Source organism: Gambusia affinis, linkage group LG16 (genome assembly GCF_019740435.1).
Source record: "Gambusia affinis linkage group LG16, SWU_Gaff_1.0, whole genome shotgun sequence".
NCBI classification, from domain to species: Eukaryota; Metazoa; Chordata; class Actinopteri; order Cyprinodontiformes; family Poeciliidae; genus Gambusia; species Gambusia affinis.
This window is the reverse complement of record NC_057883.1, coordinates 19,159,229-19,179,565: the sequence shown is the minus strand read 5'-3', so window position 1 is coordinate 19,179,565 and position 20,337 is coordinate 19,159,229. Positions and strand designations below refer to the sequence as shown.

The following is a 20,337-nucleotide window of genomic DNA, read 5'->3' as shown; positions in this document are numbered from 1 at the left end:
CTTTAAGCTGAGATCTGGACTACAACATGCATTCACAACTACAACATGTGATATGATGTTTAGCAGCAAAATGTATAATGTAAGCCACTAGTGTGTAGGTAAGGCATTACACATTACTGTCTTTAAGATGTTCTCATTGGGACTAAATATTTGTAGAAGGATCAAACAGCTCTGATGAGACGTACCTTTGAAATTGGACTGTTTGTTTTGAACATATACCTCCTTTTAGCGATGCAAAAAGACTTTAACTCAACACAGTTATTTTTAAAGACTTAAACACATGTTCACCTAACATGCTGCTATTTGGTTTAATGTCTCAAAAAAACTGCATAGAATTCCCTCACCTATTTATGGTTGTGTTTGCAGACAGCAGTGATCAGCTATGACTATCTGACAGCATTCAGATATGTGGAGTATGGCACAGAGGAGTACTGGACTCTCAAGTCCAAGGTAAGAACTAGTTTTTATAGAGGTTGATTAGTTTATAAAAAAGTGAAATAATCTACTTTGGTGTAGAGTCCTTTAGACGTTATCTTTGTCTACTTAATTTCTGCCATATTGCTCACAAAAGGGAATAAAAAACATGTAGCGCCATCTTCTGGATAAGAGGGTCAATCATCCCTGATTGGTGTACTTGTATGATTTTATTCTCTGGACTGTGACATCGGTGTTGGCTCGTACTGTATCCAAGATGCTAAAGGTCACAGAGACAACCCATTTTGTTTTCTCTCATTGTATCACTTTACCTATTTTTGAAATATGAAAGTAGCAAACTACAAACTGCATTTCACAAAACCATAAAATGAACCGCTGAGATTTTTAGAATCAAAAATTAAACAAATTATGCAAATTATAAAATCTCTAATCTGTTGAAATTTGATTAATAATTTTATTAAAATAATCTGTTATAAATTTTTTTAAAATGTTTTTACTTTTCCAATTTATTCAACATTGCACAGGTTTTGCAATTGTACAGTGTAGAAAAGATTTAAATATCTAGACTGAGTACTAATAAAGAAAAATAAAATAACTTCTTAACTTAACATAATTTGCATGTCCTTTGACAGGAGCTGTAATCTTGAGAAAAAATATGAATCAAATTTTATTGTAGATAAACAAAAAAGAAAGGGGTTCATCAGCAGTTTGCATGGTGAGCTTAACCGTCTCCTGATGAGATGCATCATTCCTGCAAGTGTTTGTCAAACAGGTCAGCTAGGGTTATTCAGGTGAGCTCTGCAGAAACAACCTGCTCTGCTGCTGCTGCTGAAGGTGCAGGAACTCTGCAGTGAACCTTGAAGAGCATGGTTCAGCATGGCTGGCCACATGGATGGGACTCAAACACTCAGACAAGTGCTCCTGCCCCTCGGGCTGCGCCGGTCAAGCCCGACTGCACACGCTGATTAGAATTAATGCATGTTGCTGATTTATTCCAGGGAGGAGGTTCAGCTCCTAATTATCCTGAAGTCAAAGAGGTGAAGCTTCAGAGCTGCAGCTCATTCTTGAGTTTTTCTGCTGCAGACTCAAAGGACCACAGGTAGAGATAATGGGTCAATGACTTAATAAAGTCTGCTTCATCCCGTAAAAAGGAAAGCACGAGCTTGTCTTATTTTTTGGGGAAAAGAAAAACCCTTTACAAATCAATTATTTTAATCCAGTCAATCAAATTTTATTTGTATAGCACATTTCAGCTGCAAGGAATTTCAAAGTACTTTACCTCTTTACTTTACCTCTACCTTTACATGTGTAAAGATAATATCTGGACCCCAGTCTCAGACTTCAGAAACACAGAGTGGTGGATCCTCCGGGAATTCAAAGGGAGGTGGCTTAAACAAAGTGAGGTTTGCTATGTGAGCGCTAAGGAGAGACGTGCCGAGGAGAACCTGTTGATTCATTCATCTGTAAATTTGAGAAACTCTGGTCCAGAAGGCATTTCTTCATGGGCATCTTGTGAATGCGTTGAATGAGTGAAGGAGCAGAGCGGGAGGGGAACCAGTCACTCTGTTTCCAGTTGATATTATATCAGTTTGTTTTGGAATAGTTCCTGATACGCGGAGGGTTCCATCCTAATTAGACATCCTTGAGCCTGTTCTTCTGAAGCGATGATCACATTGTTATCTTTGTTGATAAAATGAAAAGGGTTTGCAGTGAGTAGCTTTATCCCATGTTTATTAGGATTGCATCCGCCTCTCCCAAAGAGGTGAAAGCACTGCTTTAAATTATTTAAATAACATACAGTCAACGGATATATAAAGTAAATTAATTCAAATATGTTATGTGAAAATGACAGCTCACAAATGAGTAAAAGCAATTAGCAAATTGATGAAAGATATCTTCTAGTTCAAACCATGGCTGCTTTAGCCCTCATTAAAAAAAACCAAAAAAACAAGGACTGTCGCACACTGGACAGTATTTACTTAGAAATGTGACCAAAGTCAACCAAGTAAAAAAAAAGAGATCAGTAGGCATAAAGTTAGGTCTCCAGTAGATGCACTGCATCTGAAAGTCTTGTATTTTTATAAAAAAAAAACAAAAAAAACATGACCTGCGGAATCCTTAATTCTTCATGAAATCATCTATTATAATCCCGGCAGTCAATATCAAAAAGCAGGTTAAAACCATGTAAATCCTGCGTGTCAGATGAAGTCATTATGTCAGGTCCCACTGATTTCTAAAATTATTTTCCTCTTTCCGACTTGTTTGACTGCATGGTTAATGAGCTGCTGCAAGTGCTCCTCCACTTCTTCCCTGTCGTCCTGGCTGCATGTTCATCGCTCGGCAGTGCAGCCAGCTGCTTTCAGCCTCTCCTGAAGAGCTTGATCCAAAAGCCACTTGAGCAGCCAGTCTCAGAGACTCATCAAAGGCTTCCCTGCGCCACCCGAGGGGCCATTCACCGCCAATTAGAGAGCATCACAGAACAAGCATGCGAACACTCTGAAGTCTGCCAAATGAGAGCTGGAACATGCCTATAGAATCTCATCAGTCTGCTGACTAAATGACTTAGTCAAATATAGTTTAAAATCATTCCTAACCCTATTAAAACTTCTTCTGAAATGACAAAAGTTGGATTCAAATGTCCTTTTGTTATTGAAAAAGGTCCCCAAAATTGAGTAAGACAAGCCAAGTTTTTTTGCATAACATATTTCAAAGTGTTTTACACGATGATAACATACATAATTTTCAACCAGCTTTTTAAAAAACATTAGTATGAATGTAAAAGACAAAACTGTTAAAGATTTCAAATTGGTAATGTTTTTTTTTTCTGATTGTCTTTTTAACCAGTATAAATAGTCTACTCTACTCTAACAGCTGAAATAATTTCAATCGGAGTCGCTTCTAATCTGGTTATTTTGCAAACTGAACATTTTATTCTTTGTACTTCTCAGTGTTGTGCACAGAACATTTCGGTGTCTTTTTTCCAAAGTAAAACATCCCAACTTGTCTAGAACAACAGTGAGCTTAATTTTGTTTTCCTATTTTATTTCTATTTTATTATTTCTTATTTTGTTGACAGTGGTATTCTCAGATTGCACTCCTTCCTTTATTTCTTTTGGTCATTCCACCTGCCCTTCAGCTCTTCATGCCAGTGAGTCAAATCAAAGACAAAATAATCAGACAGTCTAAAATGCATATCAGAAGCACCATTAATGTCTCAGAGTGCTGTGCGATGGAGATAGGTCTTTATCTCTGCACTGATTATGCAACCCTCTCCTGGTCCTCTTTCACTGTTGTCTCTCTTCTACTCTCTCCCTCTCCAGCTGTACAGGCTTCTATTAGCATCTCATTACAAGTCATGCCAACACATGATTGGGAAATTAAATGTAGCTTACTTAATACAAATGAATAATGCATGACTGACGACTGAGGCCTGTGGGCAAGGTTGGGAGGGGTCGTTCGCCTTGAATATAGAGATTTAAAAATACAGTAATTGAACGTCGCCTCGTTTTAAAGATAAAGCTGCTTGTTAGTTCTGTCTACTATCCATTTTCAACAGAAGCCATCTAATTGCAAATCAAAACCCCAACGTTGCCTTGTGTTGTGTTTACTGCTGGTCCTAGTAGCAGAATGTGTTTTGCTAAAAGCGTGATCTTCATGTGCTTAACCTCCAGCTCATAAAGCTCAGAAATGTTTCTTTTTTTTTTTTATTTCCGACCAGCAACAGTCACGCTAGGTTCACCATAAACACCACAGCAGAGAATACAACTTCTATCATACTGCAGTAGGTGTTTCTGATTCTGTCTAATCTGTCTACTTTCTTTTACTCTCCTAGAAATGCAAAGTCTTTCCCAAAGAAATTATATACTTACTGCATGTCTGCAAGGCAACCAATCTACATCCCAATCAGACCATTCCTTCTGGATGCTTTTCTTTTTTTGGCAAGTGAGTGCATACGAGTCCTTCAGCAAAATCTTAGTCATTGTTGAATTTGCACATCCAGCAAAGCCAGAAGCTTTGCCCCGTAGCACACTAAAATATTACCAGTTTGCCAATTTTTGACTAAAAGGGGGCCTGACTTTCATACTGATTATTTTTCCTTGTTAGTGAGCTGCAGATAATTTCAGATGGCGTAATGTGCCTTTGGTGGTTCCTCTTTCATGTTTAACAGGAGGAGCCTCAGATAAATGGTCCCACTCTACGTTACAGCTGCTGTGCAACTGCAAAACAGGATCTAATGTTTTCATCCTAACTATGCCCCACTAGCAATGTCTAAACCTTTAAATGAAGCAAATATGAAAGTATGTTTTTTTTGTTAAAGTCTTAATAACTTCTTGTGACTTTGCGTTCTAGGCTACTTATTTGAGAATTTATCAGAGATGGTATTTCAGTTACCGTAGTTTAAAAAACTGGGTGCAGTCTGGTTGGAGCTTCATCACATCACATTATAATTATCTGTTTCATGTCTTTGACAACCTTTGGTTGATTTTAACCACTAGAAGAAAAAAACCGAAGGCAGCAAAGTCAGGTTGTATACTTCTTATTACATAATCATCACAATTTGACCTTGAAATCTTTTGCATCTCACCTTGCAGTCAGGTTTGACTGTACCATACAAATTTGTTTTTCTTTCTTATTGCTCTTTAAACCATTCACTCTTGAAACCTTTAGCTTCTCCATCACCTTTAGGGTCTGTAGGAAACAGATTGCTGATCCTTTTTTCTATAAGATCTAAGTTTACCTAGCGTCCTCCAAGTGTTTTACTTTTATGTGATATCTAAATTTCTTCAAATTACTTTGGATGAGAAAATAAATTATTTAAATTCAATTACTGGAATTGACTAAAAATGTGGATGATATATTTTTTGTTGAGGTTTTTTCCAGTTAGACTTTTAAAATATAAATATATAAAGAAGTGTAAAGAATGTCCCAGTTTGTTAAACTTACATCTGTAACAATAGCGATTCTTGGTCAAAATTAATTGAAAAATACTGCTACATCAGATGTTGGAGAAAGTATTGTTTTCTTGTTTCCATGATGAACCAGTGTGAACTCTAAATGCTGTGATGGCATACAAAGAGAGAGCCTTTGGATTAGATTACTGAAACAAACTAAAGGCGGAAGGAAATGAATATACACTGCAGGTGTTTAAATTCATTTTATCTGATGGAGAGAAAAGCAAGGCACAAAGAGAGATGTGATAAACCGGTGATAGTGACGTCTAATGATCTCTTTGCCTCCTCAGCTGCAGGAGGCAGAGCAGCTTCAGGCAAGCAGCCATTTTGAAGGTGGCTTTTCATGGCTGAGATGAAAAGAACAAAAACGCTGATTCACTCGACACATCTGCACAGCATTATGCAGCCTCTGTCTCAGCACCACCCAAAGGTTAAAGATAAAGTGCTGCTTTTTGCCCCCGTTACACTGAATATGTCTGAGGTTTTCACTGCGATATGAAAGGACTACCGAGGGGAAGGAAATCAGAGCCTCGGCTGATGCTGATTAGTGACTTTTCACCAGAGAACAACAAATCACGCTCTGTATCAGCAGCTTTTCTGATACTGAGTTCTACTGTGGTTTTTTTTATATTTTGCATATGTGATTTACTCTGTTATCCACAAAATACAGACACGAATATAAATTGCTGCAGGGCTCTGCAATCATCCGCACAAGATCATCTAATCAGTGGTTGTTTATATAACCAGTCAGTCCAGATCAGGACTGTTTGTTTGTTGTTTAACATTATTATATGCAAAATTGCTGTATTAAAAGATGGAGTTTCAGCTTTAAGCCAATGTTTACTTTTTAATGTAAATGCATTTGAATGCTGAATGGCTGGAAATTAATTAGAAGCACTTGCAGAGAAATCAATAACAATGAAAGAAAGATACAGACTTGGTCCTTGGGAGGTCTTCAAATTTAAATGTTCAAACCTCTACCCTTTCTCTTTCATGTAGTTTCCGTTTGCTTTAATGTGATGTTCGTTTTCAGCAACTTGTAGTTGTGTTTTTCAGTGGTGTGTCAAGTCTGAGCTTTGGATGGTGTGCCAATAAACAGGCTTAAGAGATGTTTCAATAGTGAGCGCCTTAACTATTTGTTTTATTTGTTAAAATAACCGTGCTGTAGGTAATCTTGCTTGTTCCTGTTGTTTGTTTTAGGTTATAAGAAAAATTTTCTACATTGTGCTGTGCCCCATTACGGTCTTTATCCCCAGGAATTGGCCAGTGATGTAGGGAGGGTCCCGTCTTGTATAGTTTTTGTGACTTAACATTGATGTTGTGTCATGCATGCTGGGAGGTGCAGTTCTTTCTGTCTGTTAGTAAAATGCAAGTCCAACAGTGGGATCTCCAAAATATAAGAATCTCGTGGCCTTTTTAGTGTTATGCTTAGGCATTTTTAAATATCAGTTCATGTCAAAATCCTCATTAATTAATCTCTTTAATTTTAAAATTCAGAAAGCTTTGAAATCTATACTTAATTTTTATTATCAAATGATGGTGTCAGACCTTGAATCTCTTTCATTCAGTGGAATGATTAAAAGTTTTAGAAAACTAGTAAAGTGAAAATGGTCATGTTTTGGTTGTGGCATGTAATTAGATTTTCTTTGGTTGCTAAATGTGACCTCAATGCCATTTCTGATTGGTTGGTAGGGGAGTCGTGTATTTTCCATGTACATTATTGCCATTTTTCTAGCACAATTAAGTATTTGTTATCTTTAGTTGTTAAAATGCTGTGTATATATAAAAAATAACTTAAAAGAAATTTAACTTCACATCGCCATCTATAATACCTTGATATTGGCTGTCTCTTTAAGAAACTCTTACTCTTTCCGATACGCCATCACAACAGTGTCATTTATAGACGTTCTTAGGAGCATTTGATAAATAAGTACTTTATATGAAAAGTTCAGCAGACGTGCAGTTCTACCAGGTGTCTTCTTCAGACAGTTTTTTTTATTTTTTTTATTTTTTTTATTTTTTATAAAGCTATTACATTTTTGCCCTTTATTAGGTTGGCAGAAAAACATAATATTTTCTTCTGATCACTATAAATGATGCACAAATGGTTTTACCCCTTAAATTATCCTTTGAAGAGTGAATATTATTCACATAATAAATTCTCTGATAACTTTTGAATATTCCGAAATATTCTGATTAAAATCAACTGAAGTTCTAAGAGAGGAGATGACACACTTGAAGCTGTTCTGGAAAGTTGAAGGAGGAAAGCAGCTCTGTAGGAATGTAAAGTTAAGTTCAAAATAACACAAATAAAAAGTTCAGAGTGTATCTTCAGAATTAAAGAGTTCACTGCTTCTGGCCCACCTAATCCCAAATGACCTTTATTGTCATGGCCCTTGGTTTTACAGAGATTTGAACATTACAGTGGTGGTGTTGCACTCAGATGTTTCCACCAGCAGATGTCAGCAGTGACTGCATCAGTCAGGACCTCATGACTGGGAAAGGGGGGTGTGCTCAGACCTGATAAGGGTCCACCACCACTCCTGGAGCTCTCGCTCTAGTGAGGGACAAGCAATGTAAATACGGGGTGGGGCCAGATAACTGCTGACCTTGACGTGCTCACGGCAGCAGCTTATTAGCCAAACAAGTCCGAGGCAGGAAAATCCTTGAGGGATGATGGAGAGGAGGGAACATTTAACATTTGCTTCCCGACTGCCTGCTGTGGTTACATCATGGCTGACAAGCTGCTCTCCAGCAGTAACAGCGGCGTAAATACTCCATTTCACTGTTGCTGTTCTTTTTTTTTTTTTTTTTTTTTTTTTTTTTTTTTTGCTGTGCCAACTACAGAAGACGAATCCCGCGGCATCTGGCAGGGTGCCGCAGAAATCACACCATGTTGTGTTTTTAAAGGAGTGGCCACTGCACTGCAACATGATGTGCAGGATAATTTAATTAGGCAAATTCCCCACTCCCTTAAACCTGAACGCAACTCACGATTGGATTACATATTAAGAAATGTGTTGATGAAGCTGAAATGTTTAAAATTATTTAAAAAAGGTTTGAGCAAGTACATTAAGATGAGAGACATGGTTAGGACATGCTTGTTTCCATGGTGACCTAAAAAGTCACTAAAGTTTGCTATTCTTTAGAGATGTTGTGTTTACAATTTGTTTCTGTCATTGCTGTTTCTAGGTAAAGCCTAAACAAATTTAATCCTGTTTATTTTGTTTCTAAGCAATCATTTCTTTTTGTGTTCGCTTCATGAATGTGTTTAAAGCCAGACAGCCACAGCAGTGATGATCCCTGTTTACTGCTGTGAATAAAAATGAGGAGAAACCAAAGGAGGAGCTAAATCTCAGCCTGATGATTGGGGTTTACAGAAAATTGTTTTAAATAGGTAACAAACCACGCTGCTGGCTGAGTTTGCAGATTTCAAAAGTTACTGAAATTCTTATTTATATGATTTGTATTCAAAATAGCATTTAGAAAGGAAGCCAGCTGTGCCAACAACAAAAAAAAAAGGTAATCCTTACTCTAACTGTAACAAAAAAGAGTATTCTTACTCTGACCCTCATGATTTAAAGCTTAAAGGTTCTGGTCATCACAATGATTTAACTCAACAGTAAATGATCAGTAATTACAGGTGAAGATTGTTTAATCTTAGTTCAGCAGTGTTGGAATGTTGTCGTGATGGAGCAAATTAAGACAACTGCAAAATTCTAAATATAGAACAGCCGATAAGGAAATTATTTAGTTTGTGGAGGCAAATAAATCGAAAACATTTCAGTGCAACTTAGCAAGGGGAAACAAAATAATTGCCTTGTTGTCTTGTATTATATTATATAAGGTTTCTGACTTCACAGAGGTGTAGTGTCTACGAGAGTTGAAATCTTAACAAACCGCTCTCTGGGGACATTTGTAGAAGCACACATAGTTCCTGCTCACAACACAGTCAACTAATCATAGAGCTCATTTCACAGACATCAAACAGCTGGAAACAAAAGGTCACTGTACAGATACCTTACAAACGTCTGATAAAACTAAATATCATTCTCATAAAATCTTCTAAATCAATTATAGAATATCTCATTCTGTCCAAGAAAGATTGCAAGGTATATTTTACTAAATAAATTACATTTATTTAAATGTAATTTAAATAAATTGCATTGCTAAGATGTGAGAAAGCCTGGTGAAGTGAAAAAGAAACTGCCTCAGTATTTGGTGGACCTAATAATGAGAGTTGAGAGTATGGGTTGCACCATTTCTGAACACACAAAATTCTGTCCTACATTTAATAAGACAAAACATTTTGTATTTCAGGTCAGTTACTAATATAGTTAAATAGTTTAGGTGTTTTAAACTTCTAATAATTCTCTACCATTGTGTTAAATGGTATGGTTGCGTTTCATGTGTGTTAGACCACACAATCATGGGGAAGACTTCTAACTTGACAGAAGTTAGGAAGACAGTCATCCACACCACTCTCAAGGAGGGTATGCACTAACATGTCATTGCTGAAGAAGACGGTTCTTCAGAGTTCCAAGCAAATGAATAGAAAATTGAGTGGAAGGCAGAAGCGAAGTAGGAAAAGGTGCACCAACAACAGGGACAACCACAACCTTGAGAGGATTGTTTAGTAAAATTCTTTCCAGATGAGACACCGCACACAGACAAAATCTTAACATCTGCTGCAAATGTGGCATTCCTCTTATCAAGCTTCTCCTGCACCAGAGTCAGTGTCAGAAGTGTTTTACCTGTGATAAGGAGAAAAGGAAGTAGACTGTTGTGCAATGGTCTAGAGCACAGCCTTCAGATGAAAGCAATTTCTGCATTTCATTTGGAAATCACGGTTCCAGGCTCTGGAGAACTAGTGGAAAGGCATCAAATCTACATTACTTGAAGCCAAGTGTGAGGTTTCCAGTCAGTGATGCTTTGGGGTGCCATGTCAATTGCTAGTGTGGCCGATTGTGTTTTCTGAAGTCCACAGTCAAAGCAGCCATATACCAGAAAATTCTAGAGTAGTCAGACTTGACACTTGCTCACACTGCTAAAGGTGCTGGTTCAATAATCATGGTGTTCCTGTTCTTGATTGGTCAGCAAACTGAACTTAAACCCCATGGAGAATCTATGGTGTATTGTCAAAAGGAAGATGAGAGGCACCACACCCAACTAGACAGATGACCTGAAGCTATCAAAGCAATCTAGGCTTTCATTGTACCTATGCACTGACACAGGTCGATTGCCCCTATGCCATGATACATTGATGCAGTAATTTATACAACAGGAGGCCAAACCAAGTATTGAGTGCATAGAAATGTAAACACATTTCAGAAGCCTGATATTTGTACTTAAAACATCAATTTTGATTGGTCTAATGTGATATAAAAATTTTTTAAGACAGATTTTTGGCCTTTTCTTACCTGTAGCCATAATCATTAAAACTGCAAAAAATAAAAGCGTAAAGTCTTTTACTCTGTGTGATGAAGCTCTATCCATTGAGAGAACTTAATCTTTAACTTACCAAGAAGGAGACTTTAAACCTTTAAAGCAAAGTGTATTTTGGTACAAAGGAATGGACCAAAATCCCTGACCAAAAAGATGTGAGCAAGCCTGGTGAAGTGAAAAAGAAACTCCCTCAGTATTTGGTGGAGCTAATAATGAGGTTTGAGAGTATAATTTAGTTCCACCAATGTCAAATATTTCTTGTGGTGAGGAAGCATTTGTAATGAGCAGTAACGGTGGCTTTCTGGAGTGTATTCTGTATTTGTTGGAAGCGTGGTTGGTTTTTACTGATCCATAGCAACCACCGGCTTGTGGCAGTGAGTCTTTCTGCCATTCTTCCAGCACCAGGCACCACCACTCAGGCATGACAATAAAATGCAGAGCATGAAATTAACTGTGCCTGCTGTTGGAAAAATCAGCACCCTCCATCTTTCTGTGCCCTCTCGCTACTTTGCTTCCCAGATAGTTTCCCCTGAATCCCACATACAGGCTGTTCTCAGGATATTACGACGAGAAAGCTGCAACATGGCAACACTGTGACGGCTCAGAGACATAACAAACGGCTTTAAAATTTTTCCCGATTTGCCATGTTTCTGGCGGGCTTTGTTAAAATAAATGTATTTTTAATATCATCTGGAGCAGCAGAGCATGTGCATTAACCGCAGGAGGACTCTTTGAGAGTTGCTTTGACTGGATAATACTTGTAGCCAAGGCCTTATTGACCGTACAGGCTTAAATCTCAGCACAAACACTGCACAGCCTCTCCCCTCCCCAGTGACAGGCGAAGAGATGAGCCCCAGTGAACTGAGTAACGAGCTAATCATGAGCATCCCAGTAATAAATAGGTCTTGTTCATAGTCCACTAATCCCAGTCATTTAGTCGTGGTGAGGCTGCGGAAATCAATTACTGCAGCTGGAGCTTGCTCTCTGCTTTCCAGCTGCACACATGTCCACCCCTCTGACTCTTGAGACAAAGAGTTGCATTCTTAATGTGTTTCCAGATTTATTTGTTATATGGTAAAATCATACTGTTATATTTATGCTCCTTACATCTGATGATATCAGGTCCCTATTTTTCTATCTACGCTATAATATTTAGACTAATTTGAGGTTTATTTTATAGTTAAGATGATCGTTGAACACATCGCTGTAGTGTGGATGTGTTTCGAACTGTTTTGCCCAGTGTGCTCCGTCTCTTGACTTTACCCTTCAACACTATCAAAGTGCACAAAGCAAGGAGGAGGAGGGTGCACTCCTAGAAAACAATTTGCCATCTGTGCTTAATGGCATCTGAAGACCATCCACCGTCAGGCTCCACAGGGAGCTGGCCTCGAGGTCCCCATGTTTGAACAGAAACAGAATAAACACACAGACAAAAAAAAAAAAAAAAAAACAAGATCCAGTCTTCTATCACTTTTTATAAATATGTGGATGAATCAGGAGAAGAGTTCAAACTATTTTTCCTTGGCAGCTGAAGAGCTGAATCCCATGGATGTCAATTAATCAAACAGTTGCAGACTTCCTGCTTTAGAGATTTTCTGTTTATTGTTTATAATCAAAATTATACTTTGATTAAAGGATCCGAGGCTTTAACAGGTACCCATTTTTGGGGATTTCATTCTTTGTTTTTCATCCTCTCTTTTGCCTCAGCCTCATATCCATCTCACTATCAGGCTGCTGCAGCTGATTCTTTCCTTCACCATCTGAGTTCGGAGAATGAGTGTGGAAACACTGTGAGGCATTCTGCACCAACCCATGTCTCTCACAAATTAACCCTTATGTCTCAATCACTAATAGTCCGTTTTATTCGATTGCGCATGTGTTGAGGTGGTGGGCGGCGGCGGGTGCCAGCCTATCCCCGAGCAGCATTCCCCCTCTGGCTTTCAGGGAGCTGCATCGCCATGGTGATGTCATGCTTAAGCTGAACGCCCGCCTTCATCTAACAAAGCTGACTTATCACTGGAGGAGAGGAGAGAAGAGGAAGAGCAGCGATCGATCTGATGATCGAACCACAAGTCGACGTCACTTTGGGTCTGATCAGCTTCCAGGATGTTTTTCTAGTCACAAGCTTTTAAAGTATGCCCCTTAAAGGCTGTTGATCAGACTGACATGATGATGACATAATCTTCTGTGAACAAGTAATCATGATAACAAGCTGCGAGGTTCATACTGTTTAATTTAATCTCATCTGAATGCAACATTTTGCAGTAAAGATTTAACTGAAAGCTCTGCTCACAATATGGTTCCAGAACCAAAAGGCCTTCTGATAGAGGCCCTTACGCAGATTAAAAGGAATAGCAAAGCCTATAGGATTTTTTAAATTTTTATCTTAAGTCCATTAAGTGCACTTTTTACTTTACTTTTAAACCCTAATAAATTAATTTTATGTTTATTTGTTTGGCCATTTTTTCTGTTAAAAATATGAAGTATAAATACATGTTTAAATATTTTTTGTTGATTGTAATAGCAGGACAGTTTGTTTATTTCTAATCTTTTGAACACTTAAAAAAATTCAGTTTATTGTTTTCCCTTGATCAATTTTGTACTTTGTACCGTTTTTGAGACCTGATTCAAAGGACATAACAAAAAGGGTTTATGAAATATTAATTTAACACAAACTTGGAGTAAAATGAAAGTTTCTAACATGAAATGTGAAAGCAGTAGTCTCTGGTGTTCAGGAAGTGCTGTAATGGGCAATACTAATATTCTATAAAGCAAAAGCAGGAGCCCAGATACAAGTTAGCTAGTAATAGGTATTTAAATGATGGAAGGCCTTACCAGATTGTTGTAAAGGAAAGATAAATGCCCATCCTAACTGCAAGGTCGGTAACTCATGCAACAATCCCTGATTGGGAATAAAAAAACACACGTATGTTATTGTGAATAAACAGGGTTTGAAACATATTATGTACTTTTCATAAAATGAAGATAAATGCGATAACATTTTTCCATCCTTCAGAATCGTTGTAGGAAGTTTTCTGTTGTAATTATCACATCATATTTTAGTTGTTTAAGTTTATGTTTAGTATCAAAACTGAATCATTTACTGCCAAAGTTTGCAATGAGATTTTATACAGAATATAAATTATATAAAAAACTGAAATCTTTTGCAACCATAAATTAAGAATATTTTTCTCTTGAAATAAAAATTACTTTCAAAAGATGCATCTGAGATGTATTTGTAGAATTTTTATTTTCCTAATTTTTTAAATGTCTCAGGGTTAAAACTGGAAGTTTCGAATACCTCACCGTCCATTTGTGTCTTTTTAGAAACATTATTTATTCCAGCTACTGTTTTTGGTGTTGAAGGAGTGGTCCATACACCCCAGTGTGAGAAGGTGGCGCTGCTGTAGCAAAATGTATTTCTGAGCAGAAAAGGCTCATCTGGTAATCTCTGGTGACTTGTTTCTGTCATTGCGCAGTCATCATTGGCCAGATGACACTGGTGTCAAACGCTCCTGTGGGAGTCAGCTGTGTGTGTGAGTGTGTGGGGTGGGGGTTACCAGGGTTAAGGGGAGCTAATTTCACGCCTTTTTATTTGCACGGGTCTCAGGAGACAAACTCTCTATAAGCATTATCACTTCCAGCTGGTTCAAATGGGACCGACGAAACAAGACCACCACACAGTCTTTGTGTCTGTCCCTCTTCTGTCTCAATGTGACGATGCCTTCCAGCATGAAGCTGGATACATTCAGAAACTATTATCATTTTCCTATTTGTGGAGGAAGGAAGGTTTTAGACACAATTTTGTACTTCCATGCTGCAGATTCTCAGATTTCATCCTATCTTGATTCATGAGCCATTCATAACTGCTTGCATCTTTTTGAGAACAATTAGAAAATATTATCATGTGTTTTGCACAATAATCTGATTTTATCCTGATGCTCCATCTCCTGTAGGTGCACCGACGATCAGCAGAGCGCCTTCGAGACTTGTGTTGCGCCAACCGGGGCACCTTCATCAAAGTAGGCCAACACCTTGGTGCTTTGGACTATCTGCTGCCTGAGGAGTACACCTCCACCTTGAAGGTGCTCCACAGCAGAGCTCCTCAGAGCACCATGGAGGAGATTCGGCAGGTCATCAGAGAAGATCTTGGAAAGGAGGTACATTTGATGTAACATTACCTGCAACTCCAAATAATGACAGATTTTAAGTTAATTTGAAGGTTAATCTGAAATACTTATACAATGAAACAAAGGTTTTACATTCAGCTATCATTAATTGTTTGGTTGAGAACAAAATGTTATCATATTTTCAGAAATTGCAAGTTGTGATGTACGGTGATGAGACATGAAATTACAGAAGAAACATGCCCTTAGCATCACCAATCCTTCTCCATGCTTAATAGGCATGAGGAGCTTCACCTAATCTTATTGTTTCATGCTAGTCCAACCAGCAGTGTTTGCAGCTGAAAAATTAATTAATTTAATTAATTAATTTGATATGACCTAATTCTGAGTAGAGTTTCGCAAACTCAGATGCTTATGATTGTGATGGCAGGAAAGAAAAGGTGTTTTTTTTCTGGCATACCTTCCAGACAACCTGTGGGTGTATAGATAGCATCCAGTGGTGCTTAAAGAGACTTGGTGATTCATGATTTGATCTTAGGATATTTTTTACATCTTTATCACCTGTTCTCTGTAGATTGACTGTGTTCCAGTCTTGTGTGTCACAGTATCAGTTGTGCTAAACTTTTTAATTACTGCACTGAGTAGATGTGGGCATGATTTGGGCCACAGTGTGTAGTATTTTTGAGACTCATGATGGTTCACACACATATCTGACTTAATTTAATGGCAGCCTTTCTGCTCTATCCTATTTAAAAAACTAGCTAATATAAATACTTTATACTTCCTACTAGGTCCTAAATACTCTGATCAACTGGTAATGAATAAAGTAACACCAGTTACATTTATTTTATAGGAATGCTTAGGTGTGTCTTTCAATCAAATCAAATCAAACTTTATTTGTATAGCACATTTCAGCAGCAAGGCATTTCAAAGTGCTTCACATCAAATCAAACACAAAAATACAATGCAACATAGAATCAACAATAAAAACACAACATCAATGTAATCAATTGCAAATTTATTGACGGAATCTGACTATGTTGTGTTTGATTTGATGTAAAGCAATTTTGAAAACTGGTGTTATGTGCTCTATCTTCCTGGTTTTAGTGAGAACGCGAGCAGCAGCATTCTGGATCAGCTGCAGCTGTTTGATTGATTTGTTGGACAGACCTGTGAAGACGCCGTTACAGTAATCAATACGACTGAAGATAAACGCATGGATGAGTTTCTCTAGATCTGGCTGAGACATTAGTCCTTTAATCCTGGAAATGTTCTTCAGGTGATAGAAGGCTGACTTTGTAACTGTCTTTAAGTGGCTCTGAACGTTCAGGTCAGAGTCCATCACTACTCCCAGGTTTCGGGCCTGATCACTGGTTTTTAGTTGTAATGTTGTTTGTGATAGCAGAGTTTTTTTCCCCATACTGAATAAATGTTGTCCAATTAAAGGTTTTTATTATTGTATCATTCTCACGAGGTCATGCACAGAGCAATCTGCTGGTTACCAGTATTGGGATGGACTATGTTTGTATTTTATTATGTGCACAACAGTGGTTGTCTGTTCTGCCATGGAAATAGAGCTTTAATTGTTCCCACCTCTGCACCACAATCGGCTCAGTTTGGATGCAGCGCAAAGTCTGGCGTGATGTGAAGTCCCGCAGCCGATTGAAATACAGACCTTTTGATGAAAGCTGAATCAGATTTGAATCCTGAATGATTCAACTCCAATCTGTCACCTAAAGTCTCTGCTCTGTGGGAGATGCAACGACTGCAACGTTTGATGAGAGTTGTCAGACACGCTTAACATTAGCAAAATAATTTGTCATAGACAGTTTTTCAGACCAAATGCAACCTATTTGTTTCATTTGCCATTTTTTTCAATGGCATTGTATTTGCAAGGTTAGAGGGAAAAAAAGGTGTTTTCATGAACATTGCTTCTATACTAGTGGTGTAAATTGAAGAGGAAAAGACGTTGAACATTTTACGGAAATCTTTGATTTTCATGTGGCGTTCAGGAGCCTGTGTACATTGCTGTATACCAATCTAGTTTGTTATATTATTGTAAAATACGGGAATTTTCTCATTGTGAAAGCAGCTTGGATTGGCAGTTAAGTGTAGAAAGTACAGGTTCAAATACAAATAACAGCAGTTGAAGCAAAGTGAGATTTGCCTTAACAAAAGAGTACAAAGAGCATTTTATTCTCTCTGAAAAGAAAGTATGTCTTTGAGCTCCTAATTTTCCCTTAATGCACTTACATCTGCACTTTTTGGCACGAGATGCTCCTTTGTGATGAGCTCTGATTTGATGTTAAATGTGCACTTGTCTGCACATGTGCACTTTGTGGATTGTGGGGAAAAAGAGGGCAAATAAACCAGAACTGGACTAGGCTGACATTGTGTCCTTGTTTGGTTTTATAAGCTGAAAAAGCTGTTACAGCTGTTGGCACAGAGTGCAATGTTTGCTCTCAAACTGGTTGTTATGACAGCCTTTTAGGGCCTGCAGGAGGCCAGGCAATTATTCTGTTATACTCTGATACACAGGTCCTCTCCTAACACACACTCCCCTCTGCCGTGTGGTAAAGAAGTGGACTTATTGTCCCCATTGTTTAGATGCATTAAATCAGCAGCCTCAGTCAAGTTGCATAAAACCATCAAGTTTGGACTGAACTTTATTCTGTTGCTTAATATATCTAGTTATTTCAGTCTTTTCCATTGGATCAGAAAGAATACATACATGCAGGTAAAAGGTCAGAACAACACAGTTCAGCCTGCACATGTTCATCATATCTTCATTCTTTGTATTTGTGTTGTTGGAACACTTTTGGAATGACATTTCACAATTTTACAGTTTCAGGCTTACAACGATTCAATTAGGTTTTGGAATAGATAAGGCAAAACACATTTTGCCGCTGAAAGTGGCTGCTGTTTCCATCGAAGGGTTTTAGAGTAGAATAGAAATACCCCTTATTTTTCAGAATACAGAATTACATGAAGGCAAAGTTTCAACATAAATACTGTGCAGTTATTAAATATAGTATTCTCTGATCCAAGCCAATGTCTGTTGGTTAATTTAAAAAGAATGTACAAAATCTGTATTTGAGCATAAAAGAATAACAGACTATTACAAAAAGTGACGATAAAAACTGTGCAACAACCGAGATGTCCAGATACCAGAAGAATTTTTATTTAAAATGAGAATATAACTGCAAAATAACTACAAATAACTGCAAATACCAGCATGTATCCAAACACCTACTGAGTAATTTGGAAGCAGTGATGAAGTTGCAGATTCTGACAGCTGCTGGGAGGAATGATCTGTGATTCATATAGTGTACGTAGGATACAGCAGTCTGTCACTAAAGGAACTCTCCTGCTTTGAAACAGCTTCAATGTCCTAAATATCCAGAAGAAACTTTCATCTAGTCTACAAACAACATTATGCTTGATTTTTCAGGGCAGTGCAATTAAAAAAAAAAATAACATTTTGAGTGATCAGGATTTAATGGGAAAATTAGATTTTATATTTTAAAACATATTTTTGCTAAACTTGATGGCCCAGTTAAGCATGTAAATTTTATATAGTTTCACTTTTATGCAGTTGTTCTTTATGGCAACTGCACTCACATCCAATGAATTAAAAAACACATTATTTGAGATTTTTATTTTTTACAGGGTAGGAAGCAGCTCCAACTTACAGGCTAATTATTAGTACCACTTGATTTTCAAACCATGTTTACAGCAGTGCACCTGCAGCGGCTCCAACATTCAGAGGAACTTTTGTAAAGCCCTCGGCTGGTGGGCGAGGGGCACACAAATTATTAGTTTGATCTTATATTTTATATCTGTACAGTTATTCAGAGTCGTCCTCTAATGTACAACCAATACATAATATTTTTCTCAGGCTTTTTACAAATGGTGCTCATTGGGTTTGATTTCTCCTGCTTTCTGCGTGGGGCGTCATTATCCCTGAAAAGGCAATGATACAACTCTTGTATGTGGAAAGCAGGGGGAATGGGATGAATCAGCCCTCTTCCCTCCTGAAGTGGCTGGGAAAGAAGCGATGCTGATGAGCTGTACCAGGCGGCTCCGGAGCTGAAGCGGCCGCCGCTCCAGCATCATTTCCGTTTCACCGCACATGCTTCTTTTTTACAACATGGCCTTTTTGTCATGTAGACGGATCGAGTGGAGCGTAGAGCTGCCGTGCTGTTTCCAGCACCATTTGTGGCGACATATGCATTCCCACTGTGCACAGATCTGGCTGCAGCGAATCTGCTGAAAAGCCCGCTCTGCACAATATGTCGTTTTACCAAACTGAGTCCAGGACAAATGTCACACTTAGCTGGTACTAAAGGCGTGACTTGGGAGAACATGATGGCAGCATGGCTGTTTAGGTTGGGCAGTGTGGGTGTTGGGACATCTGTGGAAGTGACATTTTCAGGAAGTGGAAGTGGAATGTTGTTCCCAAGCTGATAAAATCCCAAATGAGCCAAAGAATTTAAACAAAAAAAAAACATGAGGGGGCGGATTATTGTGGAGGCACACTGGTTGTACCGGAAAACTCTGTTTTTCTATCAGAGTTTATAATTGTTTATGTGGTGTTATTTGGATGAGATCGACAAATCAAAGCATTAAACAAAAAAAGCATGATGTATCACAGAGATGTATTGTAAAACTCAATATGATGCAGAATGATACAGAACAGCCTGATTGAACTGATTAATTGCCCATTGGTAAAAAGTTATTTATTTATTTTAATCTAATCTAAGCAAGATGAAGCAGTTGTCTCAAATTTGGTACTTCCTAACAATCTATCTTTGCCACTGTCACCCTGAGTAAGCACATGGTGACAGTGGGGAGAAGAAATCTCACTGAACAAGAACTATGGGTTCAGAAAGTAATTAAATCCAGAAAAAAAAAAAAAATCAAGATTACATAGCCTCTCATACTTTTTTGGAAATGAAAAAATGCATATACAGAGTTGATAACAGTAATAATTGTGTTGACTATTTGGCCTAGCTAAATAGAGAATCTGTAAGCTAATGGCAGTGGATGATGGCTTCGTCCAGGAAAAAGACATAATTATATACAGAAGCCCTGGTCCAGGTACGTGTGCTGTGAAAAGAAAAACTGAGAGGATAGAAACAACTTATTACAGCAGTAGATCTGTCAGTCACTTTGTTCAAGAATTTGTAACCAGCCACTAAAGTTCTATCAGTGATTATATCCAAGATAGAAGAAAAGCTAATCCCAGAACTGATCTCAAATTATTTGGAGATCCTTTACTATGGGAAGAAAAAAGGTTTAGTCTAACAATATTGCCCAAAAGATACTTCTAATAAAAGAAAGGTATGTTAGTCTTAATGAATACTTACAGAGTAAGC

General features: G+C 37.9%; 1 protein-coding gene across 3 annotated transcripts in view; it reads left to right on the top strand.

The window, feature by feature from the left end:
• The window catches only part of adck1 (aarF domain containing kinase 1), a 39,077-nt gene that overhangs the window by 2,030 nt on the left and 16,710 nt on the right, over positions 1-20,337 (top strand). For all 3 annotated transcript variants that reach the window (XM_044142224.1, XM_044142223.1, XM_044142226.1), the window contains 2 exons: positions 367-450; positions 14,789-14,992. In XM_044142224.1, the coding sequence (XP_043998159.1) occupies positions 367-450; positions 14,789-14,992 (288 nt within the window). The remainder of the gene's footprint in view (positions 1-366; positions 451-14,788; positions 14,993-20,337) is intronic.